Source organism: Amblyomma maculatum, chromosome 10 (assembly GCF_055883805.1).
Source record: "Amblyomma maculatum isolate TAMU_Amacu chromosome 10, ASM5588380v1, whole genome shotgun sequence".
In the NCBI taxonomy this organism is placed as follows: Eukaryota; Metazoa; Arthropoda; class Arachnida; order Ixodida; family Ixodidae; genus Amblyomma; species Amblyomma maculatum.
In genome coordinates, this window is record NC_139353.1 from 5,003,214 (window position 1) to 5,015,873 (window position 12,660).

Consider the following 12,660-nt stretch of genomic DNA (forward strand, 5'->3'; position numbering starts at 1 on the left):
AGTTCGGCCTTGTGCGATGAAATAAAGCGTCGTGCAGCGCATCTTGACTTCAACACACATACGCCCAAAAAGAGGTGCTCTATAAAGCAGCAAAAATTATCGGACGCCTTGTCATATCACAGACTGAACAGCCAAAATCGACCCATTTTTGGAACAATACCCTACGTAGAGGCGATGACTCGAAGAAGCTTCCGGTGCTCAATGAAGAAGAAATGCTCTTCAGCTTCTTTGATTCTGCTCCCAGTATATCCGACGCAGGGCGTGGCAGGCTTTTCTTCCTGTTCCTTGATAAAAATGTGAAAGAAGTGCATAAGAGAGCAGCTGTATAAATGTCCATTGCGCCTGAGCAAATTCAACATACTTTCTACTCTATATTTAGAATACACCAATGCCCCTTTAGTGTACAGCAGTGTGCTGGAAAAGGGCCCCATCAGAAACCACTAGTGGTATCTCACAATTAACAATGCAGAGTATACTGTTATGGTTGATTCAGAAGGCACAAAGCTGGCAGTGTTTGATCAAGTCATAAATGAAAGCATGTAAGGTCAACCCATTTTTATTCATGCAGCATACTGTTGCATGGTATTTTCAGATTATGCAAGCTATTTAGTTGAATAAAAATGGCTACACCCATCAAAAGCACCTGGGTTAGAGAACTTCCACGCTGCCCCACAAACTTTTCATTTCACATGAACTGGAATGTTTAATATGATAGTTAAAAATCTAAATAACCAATAGCTTCTTAAAGTATGCAGAAGGAAAAAATACCAGCTGGATTTCTATCGCTCCTAACAGCATTTGGATGATTTCAACCGGAAAAAATTGTTTCAAAAAAGGTAACAAATTAAAAAAAAAACTGGTAATGCAAGGCCAAAATACAAAAATACTGCCTTGTATTTTACATAATGGTTTAACAGCATTTGTAAATTGAACTGCCCTATTACAGAAACCACCACCTTCCAGTGCGAAACCAATTCTTTTTCACACATTTCTGTCGGGTACGCTGGTGGTCTGCGAGATTCAGCGAAGCTGTGACGCGAAGACACTGGTTGCACTTGTATGATGGGAGAAAATACTGAAATTTACTTTACAAAGATTCAGGTGCACTGCTGGTATTCCACAATGCACTGAAACAAGTGCTGAATGGATGCTGGGGCTGCACTGGTCCCAGTATCATTGTCGAAATAGGCAGAGAAATGGGGCAATTGAATAACAGTGCCCCAGTAAGCACAGTTTTCTTGGAACTCAATGTGCACTTGAATATAAAATTAAGGCAGTTTCTTTTTTCTAGCATTAATGGGAGAGCATCTTTCTCAAGCAACCATGATTGGTGCAGTTCTGCTCCTCACTTTACCCACTGCTGAATATCTTGCAACTGAAAATAAAATTAGTTATAGGCTACCTTCAAAATTTGTAATGATTTGTTGACAGCACTGGAACACGGTGTTTACTACTAAAATATTAACAGCTGGCTCAATTGAAGGCTTCACACAAGGCCTACAGCATACCCTGCACTGGCCAAGTATATACTGCAGAACCAAACAAAAAGAAACGCGGAAAGAGCATATTTAGTGATGGGGCACTACAAAAAAAACAACAAAGTGCATGTAATACATAACACATAATGCATTTCTGAACTTTTGCACTTCTTCTTGTGCTAAGTATGAACCAGCCAGGCCCTAGGTCATCGCAACGCTTCCTGAAGTGTTTACATTTAAGGTTTAGTAACAAGGAAAAAGTTTTCTCGCTGCCCTATGTGGCAGTTCTGAGACTTCATCACAGATTATTCATTGAAAGTGTACACTGGAGCTTCGAGTTGAGCGACAATTACATGTGCAACAGCAGAGCATTACCAAACAACCAAACAGCAGAAGCTCTAAAAAATGTCAACACTGAAGCATGGCATGTTAAAACATTTTCCACGCATAACACATTGTATGCATAGACATCCAGAACATCAGTGGTGGGCCTCAAGAGGCGGCAGAAAGCTCAAGTGTTCAAGAAGTTGTAATCGTTATAGCGGCAGGCAGTCTGAGCACTTTGAAATACTAAAGGTTCGAATACTAAAAATATGTTGACTAACTTGAAATGCAAAATAACAATTTGGATTTATTGAGAATGTTTACTATAAATGAGAATGTCTATAACAGTGCCACATGGTTAATGCATGAAATGTTAGCATTGTAGTTGAAGGCATTATATTTATAAAGCATGAACCTTGAAACACAGCAGTATTTTCTCCCAACCAATGTGGTAAACCTAATCTCAGAAGAATTAAAATTATTACATCATTTCAAACTTGGCTAGCAAATTACAGCATTTTTTTAAAACCACTATTAAACTGCATTAACCACCTTCAGAAGCCTGTAGGATAAGACAATGCGGCAAATATTTCTTTTGAAGCAGTCTCAGATTATATATTCCAGACATTAGGAATATGTTAGGTACTAGCATGCATGAGCAGGTTGAGAGACCGCTTTCCAGCAAATGCTAAACCCCACCAAGCTGCCTGCAAGAGCCATCTGGTAAAGCATTACTGGTCCACTACAGCAGAGTGCTTAGGCAAATGGCACACTGCACCAATCTTGACATTACCAGTGCTTCATCAGGTGACTCTTGTATGCAATACGACGTGGTAAGCATATGATGGCAGGAGTCTCTTAAAAGTGCTTTTGATTTTACTTACAGTGCAAATAATCCTTTCACAGCAAAGAATTCACAGTTGTGATGAAAACTTGTGTAGTATTTCTATTTGAATTATGAATCACTAATACATATTACAAGTTAGACTGTAAACCATTTTAGAAACAAAGAAAATTCGCTAATAATGTCGGTTTCAAGTAGGCTTCCTGAATATTCAAATGAGAAAGAGAAAACTTACAAATGATACAAACAACATCCAGAGCTCCCGGCTGGTTCCCAATGTTTGCCAAGAGTTGCAGAATGCATACTGTCTGTACGTCTACAATAGAAATAAGCAACACAACAATGATGTACCTCTTTGCAGGTAAAAAGAGACAGCCGAGTTTTGAGGCGATAATTTATTGTCTAATTTAGGAAGGCAAATAAACAAAATTGAAAACATGTAGAGGCACGCAAACTGAAAGCCAAACATCTGACAGCAAAAATTAGCAAAGCTTGTGAAGATCTGAATCTGTTATCACATAATTCTCTGCTACTAGTTGAACAGATTCGAAAAGGCTGCACCATTACAATGGAGAAGAGCATAGGTAATTTAAATTTAGCTAATGCGAAAATTGTTACATATGAAGAAACGCACAGAGTAGTTATGGTTTTATTATTCTTTCTGATGCTCAGCCATGCTTTTAGTATATCTATAAGGCAATGCAAAATGGCAAAAATGTAGGCATTTAGCGAAAAACTGCCAATTAGATAGCACATGCAGCAAACAGAAGGAAACAGCTTAATACTTACGCTTCTTTCTCCTTTCACGTGTTCCCTCAGAACATACTTCGAGCACCCGGGCAATGTCCTTTTTTCTTGCACGAATGGTGTCCTTCAAAACCAAGACAAGTGTCTTGTTAAGGCCAATTTCAACTGCCTCTTTGCCGTCCTTCTTGATCAGCATGTTGACGTCATGTAACAACTGCAAGTTTGTGTGAATGGTAGCCATAAAGAATTCATTTTTCTCAATGTTTTAAGTAACTGAATAATTAAAATCATTGTACAAAAGCTAAGGCAATTGATGCCTTTGTACATATCTGAAAAAAAAAAAAACTGATTAGCAAACAGCAAATACAAATATTTACTAAGGTTAGAAAACTGCAAAAACCATCAGTATTTTGCCACTCATCACCAAACTGCAAGCAATATTAAGGAAAGTCTAATATAAAAATAACAAAGCAAAAATTATGATCCTCCTTCCCTCAACTTGGCACACGGCTGAATGGCAATAAAATATGTAATATATCTCTAAACTAAGGGTCCCCGCTCAGCTTTAAAAAGTACGCTTCAATTCTTAGAGGCAATCTACAGACATGCATCGTTAGCTTATGAAAGTCAAATTGTTTTCTGGGCCCTTTAAATCAGTAAACTGCTTTCAACACATACATTACAAATTTTTTAATAACAGTAAGTCACACATTTGCCTGCAATATGCGCACTGTGATGAGCAAAGCAAGTAAACATATGCGACTAAGGCTATGATAACCGCTTCAATGTACATTTAAGCAAAAGACAAAAAAAAAAAGTAAACATCTGGTCAGAATCAAACTCTGTAATAGCAACATCCGGTACAATATTTGGCCACAGAATTCATGCTGTCGACCTCTACTTGAATGCTGAGGCATCAGTATCGAATATCCATTTATTCTAGTCTAAAGACACTACAAAAATCAAGTAATGCGGTCAAACAGTTATGTTGAAATGTGACCACAAAAATAATGAAAACTGGATGGTTTGAACCACATCAGCTGACTTAGCACGTGTACAAGTGCCTTAATTGAAGTCTTGCTGAAAATAAAATACGTACCTAAATGATTCTTCGAGAGCTAAAGTAAACGCCATAACAAAAGCAGCATGATAAAAAAGCAACTTCACACTCCATGCAACCGCAAAATATGGTCCTCGTAAAATGAAAATGCTCCCATTGTGATTAAAAAAGGCAAATCCAGACGCGGGGAAGTTAACATAGGCTGATGATAGCGGCATATAGTTTACGCAGTTTGGAATAAACTATTACGCAACCAGGCCGGCCGACCAGCGCACTTCGATGCCGAGAGCACGAGCTCAGAGGCGTGCCGCCTTGAACGGCCGCCGAGAACGAACATAGCCTCCTCGAACGAAAAGTTTAAACAGAACAGCTGCGGGAGGACGCTCCCCGAGCAGCAGGACGGCGCGCGCCTATGCTCCGAGTAAATTAAAAAAAAAAAAAGGGGGGGGGGGGGGGGGGTGAAGCGCTCCGAGTGAAAGAAGATGAAGCATGAAGGAGGTTTCAGAAGAGCGAGCGCGAAGTGTAAGAGATAAGGGAGGAGGAGGGAGTCGAGATTGCTAGGAGAATTAAGGTAGTACGCCAACATGACATTGCCGCACGAACGGAAACGGTAGAACAAAACCGAGTCGTTGCGAACTGAGCGCAAGTATCAAACTGTCAAGAAACGAAAATCGTTTCCTGAACCTCCCGCGCGTACAAAATGCAAGGAAACGTAGCAAATACATTATTTCTGTTCAAGAAAGTTGAGACTGATGTTCTTGCGCGAAATCTGCGTAACTCTCCGCGACATCTACCACATGTGCGATGTCATTTTGGCAGCGAGGTGAAAACAAGCGCGTGTCTCACGTTTTCATTTCAGCACATTCTGGAGCGTTCCGGCACAAAAAGACACAGAATAGAGCAACCCGGTAGAACACTGTTCCCACAGAGCGCAATATGCGTGAGAATAGGCTTACCTTTACAGACGATTGCGTCAGCCGCGCAGTACGCTGTCCGCCTTCGTATCACCGGCACCGAACCAACCAGTGCGATTTCAGCGCGAGTGCAATGTAGTCGGCGCATATACCTCTTAGTCACGCAGAAGAAAAAATCGTCCATGCCTTCTTTCGAACATCTCAAACATAAAGCGGTGCAGCAGTCCTTCGGCCTGAGCAAAGCAAAAGGAAGCCCGGACACTTGCCGACACGATAAATGCCCGTTTGCGTTAAACACCACATGCAGAAGGCACTTCACAAGCGTACACACTTCTGTAACACATATGCATGGGAAATGCAACACATTTCACGAGGGTAAACAATCGAAGAAGCACATTCAGCATTCGCCGAAACGTGGTCGAAACGCACTCCACAATGCTAACGGCCATATTGTGAAATTTGAAAAGAGCGTTCGTAGCTACCGGCGGCCTCCTGGCGGTGAAATTTTGTTTCAGTTTTTGTTTCATTTTTAGAAAGCACTCGTGTGTAATTTTAATTTTAGCGTTACTTTTGGTGTTTTATTTAGGTGTTGGGTTATATTAGCAGCGCCGCTTGTGTATAAAAGGCTACGAAGTTACGCAGCCATATACCCCCAGCATGTTAGGTGATATTGCTTGCCCGTAACACCCTAAGGCATATTCTCCAACCAAAGCACCCCTTTGGCATGCAAGAGGTGATTTCCAATGGCACGAACACCCTAGACTCAGGGTGTAAGGGTGTTTTGAATTAGACAAATGCCCAAAAAGGTGTTTTTGTTTTTACAGTGTGCCTCCCACTCCGCTTGGCTGAGTGATCGAGCTTTATATTTCTCTAATTGCTCTTTGCAGTTCCATATCATGTGAAGGATGTCCGAGACTTCACCGCATGCAGTGCATGTGTTATTTTTGAATTTTTCGGGCCAGATTTTGTGGTACTTTGCTAGGTTTGGGAATGTCCTAGCATGTATGTTCCTCCAGGTTACTGCCTCCTGTCTGCTGAGGTCTTTGTGTGGTTCTGCGTATCGTTTTCTTTCTAATTTGAAGTACTGTATTAGTTCCCCGTATGTGAGAGGGGTCAGAAGGCTCTGGGGCAGCTGACGCAGGTGCCCGGAAAGTATGCCTTCGGGCTATCCTGTCGGCAGCCTCGTTGCCGTCGATTCCCTTGTGTGCCGGTATCCACAGGATTGTGTGCTTCATGTTGCCCGTCTTTTTTTCCTGCTCCATTATTCGGTGTGCCTGTTTGCATACGCGTCCCAGGAGGAAGGCACGGCAGGCCTTTTGGGAATCACTGAGTATTATGTGTTTTCTACCTTGGCTGCTGGTGTGTTTAACTGCAAGGGCGATTGCAACTTCCTCTGCATCTTCTATGTAGTTATTGATCTTTATCGATGAGCTGGTCACCTCTCTTCCGGTGTGGTCAACTGTGGTGGCTACCGCCGCTTTTCTCCCCAGATATGGACTGGCGTCTACATAGAGTATGTCGCTGCTGTTTCTGATGACGTAGTTTTGTATGTGGCGACTTCTGGCTTTTCGTATTTCGCTGTTGTCTGAAGCAAGGAGGTTGCCGATGCGGCTAAAGCGTGTCGTCTGCTACCTGCCTGTTTGAGATACGTCTGCAGACGCGGTGGCGTTTCATGCGTACAAAGATGTGTTTAAAAAACGCAATTTTATTTTTTGTTGCTTTGCTGAAAGAAGAGGGTTAGTAGTATTTTAAAATTTCCGCCTGTGTATTAGCGCCTCACCCATCTAGCAGTGGTGAGGGGCGCTGCGGTCGCTTAGCGATCAACTCACGCTGGACCGGCGATTGTTTGGGCCCACTTCGCAGCGCGGCGCGCCAGCAGAGTTTTCCAACATTGCACCTGTCCTATTGTTAACCACAGCGACATCAGGACGTGGTGTGAAATGTTGACATTAAAGGCAAAGACAACTACAGCAAGTATGTAGGACTTCTGTTGAGTATAGATGTAGCTATATTGGAATTATCGCCCAGGTTAAGCTATAGGGTAAACGTTTGTCACCAGGTGAGTGTTGCGGGAGCAGCAGCAGGAGCAATAACCGGCCATCGGTTGAGGGGCTAGGCGTAACGCACAGCTATAGCTATGGGCCGCTGTGCTTGTGACATTAATGAGACAGCCGCCACTCTCGTCACAATTAAGACAACTCTCTTCAATTCGCTGCCTATATACAAATCATCCCCTCTGAAAGACACAAGAAAAAGAACATATCGTCGTTCCACGAGGCTCTGACTATCCTTGCTTTACTTTTCGTGACTATATATCAAATGATTACGAAATGGCTTCTCCAGAGTTTCCTTTGTTTTGTTTCAGGTTACTGCAAATAAAATTCTCTCCCTCCCTGCCTCTCTCTGGAGCCCCATGCCAAGCTGGCTCAACAGCTGCAAGATCGCATCCTGGCAATTCGCACCTTAATGCAGCCGAAATGCAAAAAGAATGTAAGAGTTTGACAACAGTACCTTTTACCCATTGAATCAAATATGAACCGTACTTTCTTTATCAATATCCGCAAATGTACTCATGCAACCGCACGAAACAAATTAGCTCTGCGGAGGGGCGATTTGCTAGACGTAGTACTGCGGCTAGACGCCGCATATAAAATGAGATCATGGAGTCTATAAAGCTGCAGCTTTGAAAGACGCAACACTGACCTCCACCATGGAACATGAAACGGAATGACATCGCGATCTAACAAGACGCGAGGACGTCCAATGGCGCAAACAACAAACTGGCAGCTTCCCACACCCCATCTCATACAGCAGGATCTTTCCGGAACAGATAGCCCCCATGTGTAAACTCTGCTCAATTCCGGCCACTCTCATACACATGGCGTGGACTTGTACACACTACAACAAAGACAACTCAACCAACCCAGCGACGTGGGAGTCTCTCCTGCGTACTTACGAGCCAGCAGACCAACGCTGGCTTATCTAGCGCGCCATGGAGGCCGCGGCATCGCAAGGGATCTCCGCCGACCTCCTCTAAGCCAGCGCAACCGGTCCTTTGACTGGTCCCCTTGTTTTTGGGCGCAATAAAAGAGTTCACCACTACCACCAGTTGATAACCGTCCTATGAATGTGCATGGTTGGTTGGTTCATAGGAAGGGAAAGGCGCAGTATCTGTCACACTTGCTCTGTGGACACCTGAACCGCGCCGTAAGGGAAGGGATGAAGGTGGGAGTGAAGGTGGATAGAGAGAAAGGGGGGTCGTAGTGGAGGGCTACGGAGTAATTTCGACCACCTGGGGATCTTTAACGTGCGCTGACATCGCACAGCACACGGACGCCACTTCGTTTCGCCTCCATCGAAACGCAGCCGCCGAGGCCGGGATTCGATCCCGGGAACTCCGGCACAGTAGTCGGGCGTCTTACCACTGCACCACCCCGGCGGGGCCTATGAATGTGCATGACATTATCGATTCGCCTGAAGAACCGAACAGGAGGACATCGATTCATCTTGGCACGCCCCCTAAACAAAGCTCGCATGCCGTGAGCTCGTGGCACAACTATTCATTTCATGCCAGCTTTCATGCCCTCGTTCATCCTCACACTCACGGCGTCCCGAATAAGATGGACGCCAGTTCTCGTGCCACGGTTGGCGCATACCCTTCGGGCCCTGTGTATTACTGTCCGGCGATTCAAGACAAGCGTTTCTTCCCTGCAAAAAGCGAGGACCTAGCTGCCGCTTTGTCTTTCCCGGCGCGCTTGCCTCGAGCGTTGCGCGAGTCGCCGTGCATGCTGCATGCACGCACACTTAATACGGTCCACTTTACCCGAGCCCGCGGCGGCGGCAGCGTGTGTTTGGCCTATGCCCGGTGCGGTGCCAGGTCATTGCACCTTCCTCCCCCAGAACGCTGAATTCGGGCAGGGCCAGTCACCGACCACAGCCAGAGCACTTGATGGGGGGCGGGGAAGTGGCATGCACGTCCCCCCCCCCAGAAAAACAACGCACCAGGCAACGCGAGCAAAGCATGGGACATAGCCGCTGCTGCCGTCATCATGTTCGCCGCCAGCGAAGCCTTTGGTCGCCCTCGTGCATGCGAGCGAGCGACGATTTCCCGCCGACGACTTAAATAGCCAACGGCAGGCATTAGCCGAGCGCCGCGGGGGCCCCGCGAGTTTGACGCCGTGGGGTGGAAAGGAGGACGACTACAGAGCAAGAGTGGTGCGAGCTCGCGTGGATCACTAATGAGGCGCTAATTTCGAGCGTCATGAGAAAGCACGCGCTCTCTTGGTAGAGCTGAAAACACCGCGATTTCTTAGTCTTATTCTTTCTTTCATTTCCGGCTTATTCTCCAGCGACGCAACACACAGAGATCTCCACCGTTATGCCAGAGGCCGCAGTTGACAGTGCTATATTTCGGGCTAACATTACACGACTTGAACTGACCCGACAGTTGCAAAGCTGTGCCAATGCTGGATGCTGTAATTTTATTTTATTTTTCCCTGTCTAACCACACCCCGACTTGCCTGAACTGAGATCAGTACTGGCTTTGCTGGAGCATATCGGAGGGACCAGTTTGCTTTCACTGTGAGGTGATCGCGAGCTATACCAAGGCTCTTGCAGAACGTAATAAAGTCCGCACATCCGGCGATGACACCACTCGTGACCGCATAATACTACTAAACATGGTACCTTTAAGAAGCACGCAGAGACGTGCCATTCTCCTCCTGCATTCGGACGACAAACACCGCTGACACCGAGCGTATCATGCAACCTCCAGGAGAGATAGCCGAGCCTGATAGCGATAATCCAATAGCCTCGCGTAACAGGCTCCGCTGGAGCCGAGACATCGAGGCACCGGCCGGTAATTTTCGGATGGCGAGCGCGGTATCAAGGGCGAGCCCAAAGTCCATGTATTTTCATGAGGCACTCTCGGGGCCTTTAGATCAGAGCGAGGCGGAGAGCGTCCCTGCTCCATCTATAACAGGTACAGCCAGGTGCTCCCGGGCGAAGCCAAATAACTATAGCCGAGCCAAGCACGAAGCCGTGCGACTGCGTGGCTGATAACATTTATATATACGACGAAGCGTGTTAGTTAATGGCGCTCAAGATGGCTCAAAGTGCTTACGGAAGGCCCGAAAAGTCTTGCGAGGCAATCCGGACGTCGCTACCGGCTCGGGTTGCAGTAACTCCTGAACCAGTAAGGGCGTAGGCTTATTAGATTACGTCCAGGGGTGGACGATGCCGGCAAAAGAAGGCGACAGACTGACTACCAGCAGTCTACCTCCCCCTCCTTTGGGGGTCAGAGGGACACGCCCTCTGAGTGGCCAAGTTTCGCAACTTGATCGATGCTAAGGCTGCGCCCTCCAGTGCAGTGTCCATTCCACCTTCTGTCTACAGCCTCCGCGCTTCCCCGGAACGGGAATATGGTGGTGAACGTCAGACGGCGCATGCTGGAGGTCGACAAAACAACCATAACAACTAATCTTTCTACTTCTCACGTCACGCCAAGGCCTCGCAGATATAAGGTGCAAATGTCAGCTATAAGAACGCTAGGCCAGTAAGCGCTAAAACTGGCTTTCGTTTTATTTATTTGAGGAATAACTGCGTCGATACTACACCGTTACTCTCTGCGTTACTCATACGCAGAGAAAGTGCTAATGGATCAGCAGCCTCTTTATATATTTATTTGCCAATGAACATATTTCCGGCGGAGCGCGCGTTGTGCAAATAATTAATTTCTAGCAAAGTATAGATGGGAGAACGAAATCAAACCAGTGGCGAACACCAAGTCATTCGTTCAAGTTATCCGAGCAGCATAGCAGAAGGTGCATCAGAAGTAATGCGCTTCTATTGCAAAGAAGCACTGGCATTCTGTGGCACAGCAACGACGTAGCAACAATTAGCTCGGCTGCTTACTCGTATGGGCGAGAGTACGCATCGTCTCCTGCCTCCGGCCACGCATACTCGCCCTCCGAGTTCTGATTGCTGATCGAGTGATGTAGCCTCGAACCGAGGTGACGTATGTAAACGAGGCCCTTTATAATTGCTCCTATCCTGCATGCCGAGAATAAAATTTTAAGTTGCGAAGCTCAATTCCGCCGGTAGGAACATTTACCTCACTAGGAAGGCGGTTAGCGTGGCCGCCAAATTCCACATGAGCCAAGGGATTATTCCTTAATTATGGTGAGCAAACCGATCGCAGAGAAAAAAATAAAAAAAATTTGAGTGAGTAATATGTTCGTACTTACAGATGAAAGCTTGCTTTGTGGGGAAAATAATTCCGCACAAGAAGAAAAGGAAGATAACAAAAGTGGCGGTCTTCGGTAACCACCCTTCGCCGCGTAGTAACGCGTGCACAGCTGTGTGCGACGGAAGGCAACTATACAGTGCAACATCTGGGGAGCGAACCTAAATGTGACACCGCCCCGCCGGGGTGGCGCAGTGGTTAGGGCGCTTGACTACTGTGCCCAAGGACGCGGGATCGAATCCCGGCCTCGGCGGCCGCTTTTCGATGGAGGCGAAAAGCGAGGCGCCCGTGTGCTGTGCGATGTCAGTGCACGTTAAAGAACCCCAGGTGGTCGAAATTTCCGGAGTCCTCGACTACAGCGTCTTTCATAGCCTGAGTCGCTTTGCGACGGTATGCCCCAAAATCAAAATATAAATAAAAGTGACACCAGAACGTGCTCTGAGCGCCTTTGCAGCAGCAACAAAGGAAGGATAAATAGTAATAAACGAGGAACAAAAAGCGCAGACGCAATTGTATAGCGGCGCTGCAGTGGTCAGCTTACCTGGCCCGCCGTGTCGCAGAGTTGCAGTCGCACTGGCTGGTTGTCCACGGTCACGACCACTGGCGTGAGAAGAAATGAAAAAACGAGATGGGGTAAATAATCAGATGCCTATGCACAATTCCAAAAGCAAACAATGTGGTTCAGGAAAACGTACCGGTTACACAATGTCTTGCACACAGGGGTACGTTTTCGTAAAACTGGTAACTTGGACAATGCCTTTATATCATCTCTTTGTCTCAGCTTTTGCCTTGAGAAAATTCATTTCCGCAAAGCAAGATTTGGAAACTACTAGCTTTTTCAAAAGCCTGTTGCTCCTGCAAACGCGAACATGAAGCGGAAGGATGAGTTTGGAAAGCGGCTTCAATCTCTTAAAGGCATTCATTGCGCAGCCAGTCCTTCTTCCACCCTTCATCTCACACCGCTATGGCGAGCTTCATTTCATCGCAGACGAAAGAACAACACTGTTAGGGCGAACACGGGAGCACGTGGCCGCCATCTTCAAAGCGCC

General features: G+C 46.1%; 1 protein-coding gene across 1 annotated transcript in view; it reads right to left on the bottom strand.

Moving 5' to 3' along the window:
• The window catches only part of LOC146175432 (cell division control protein 42 homolog), a 110,619-nt gene that overhangs the window by 76,924 nt on the left and 21,035 nt on the right, over positions 1 to 12,660 (bottom strand). Inside the window, exon 2 of the mRNA XM_084581775.1 lies at positions 12,153 to 12,211. Coding sequence (XP_084437901.1) covers positions 12,153 to 12,211 — 59 coding nt within the window. The remainder of the gene's footprint in view (positions 1 to 12,152; positions 12,212 to 12,660) is intronic.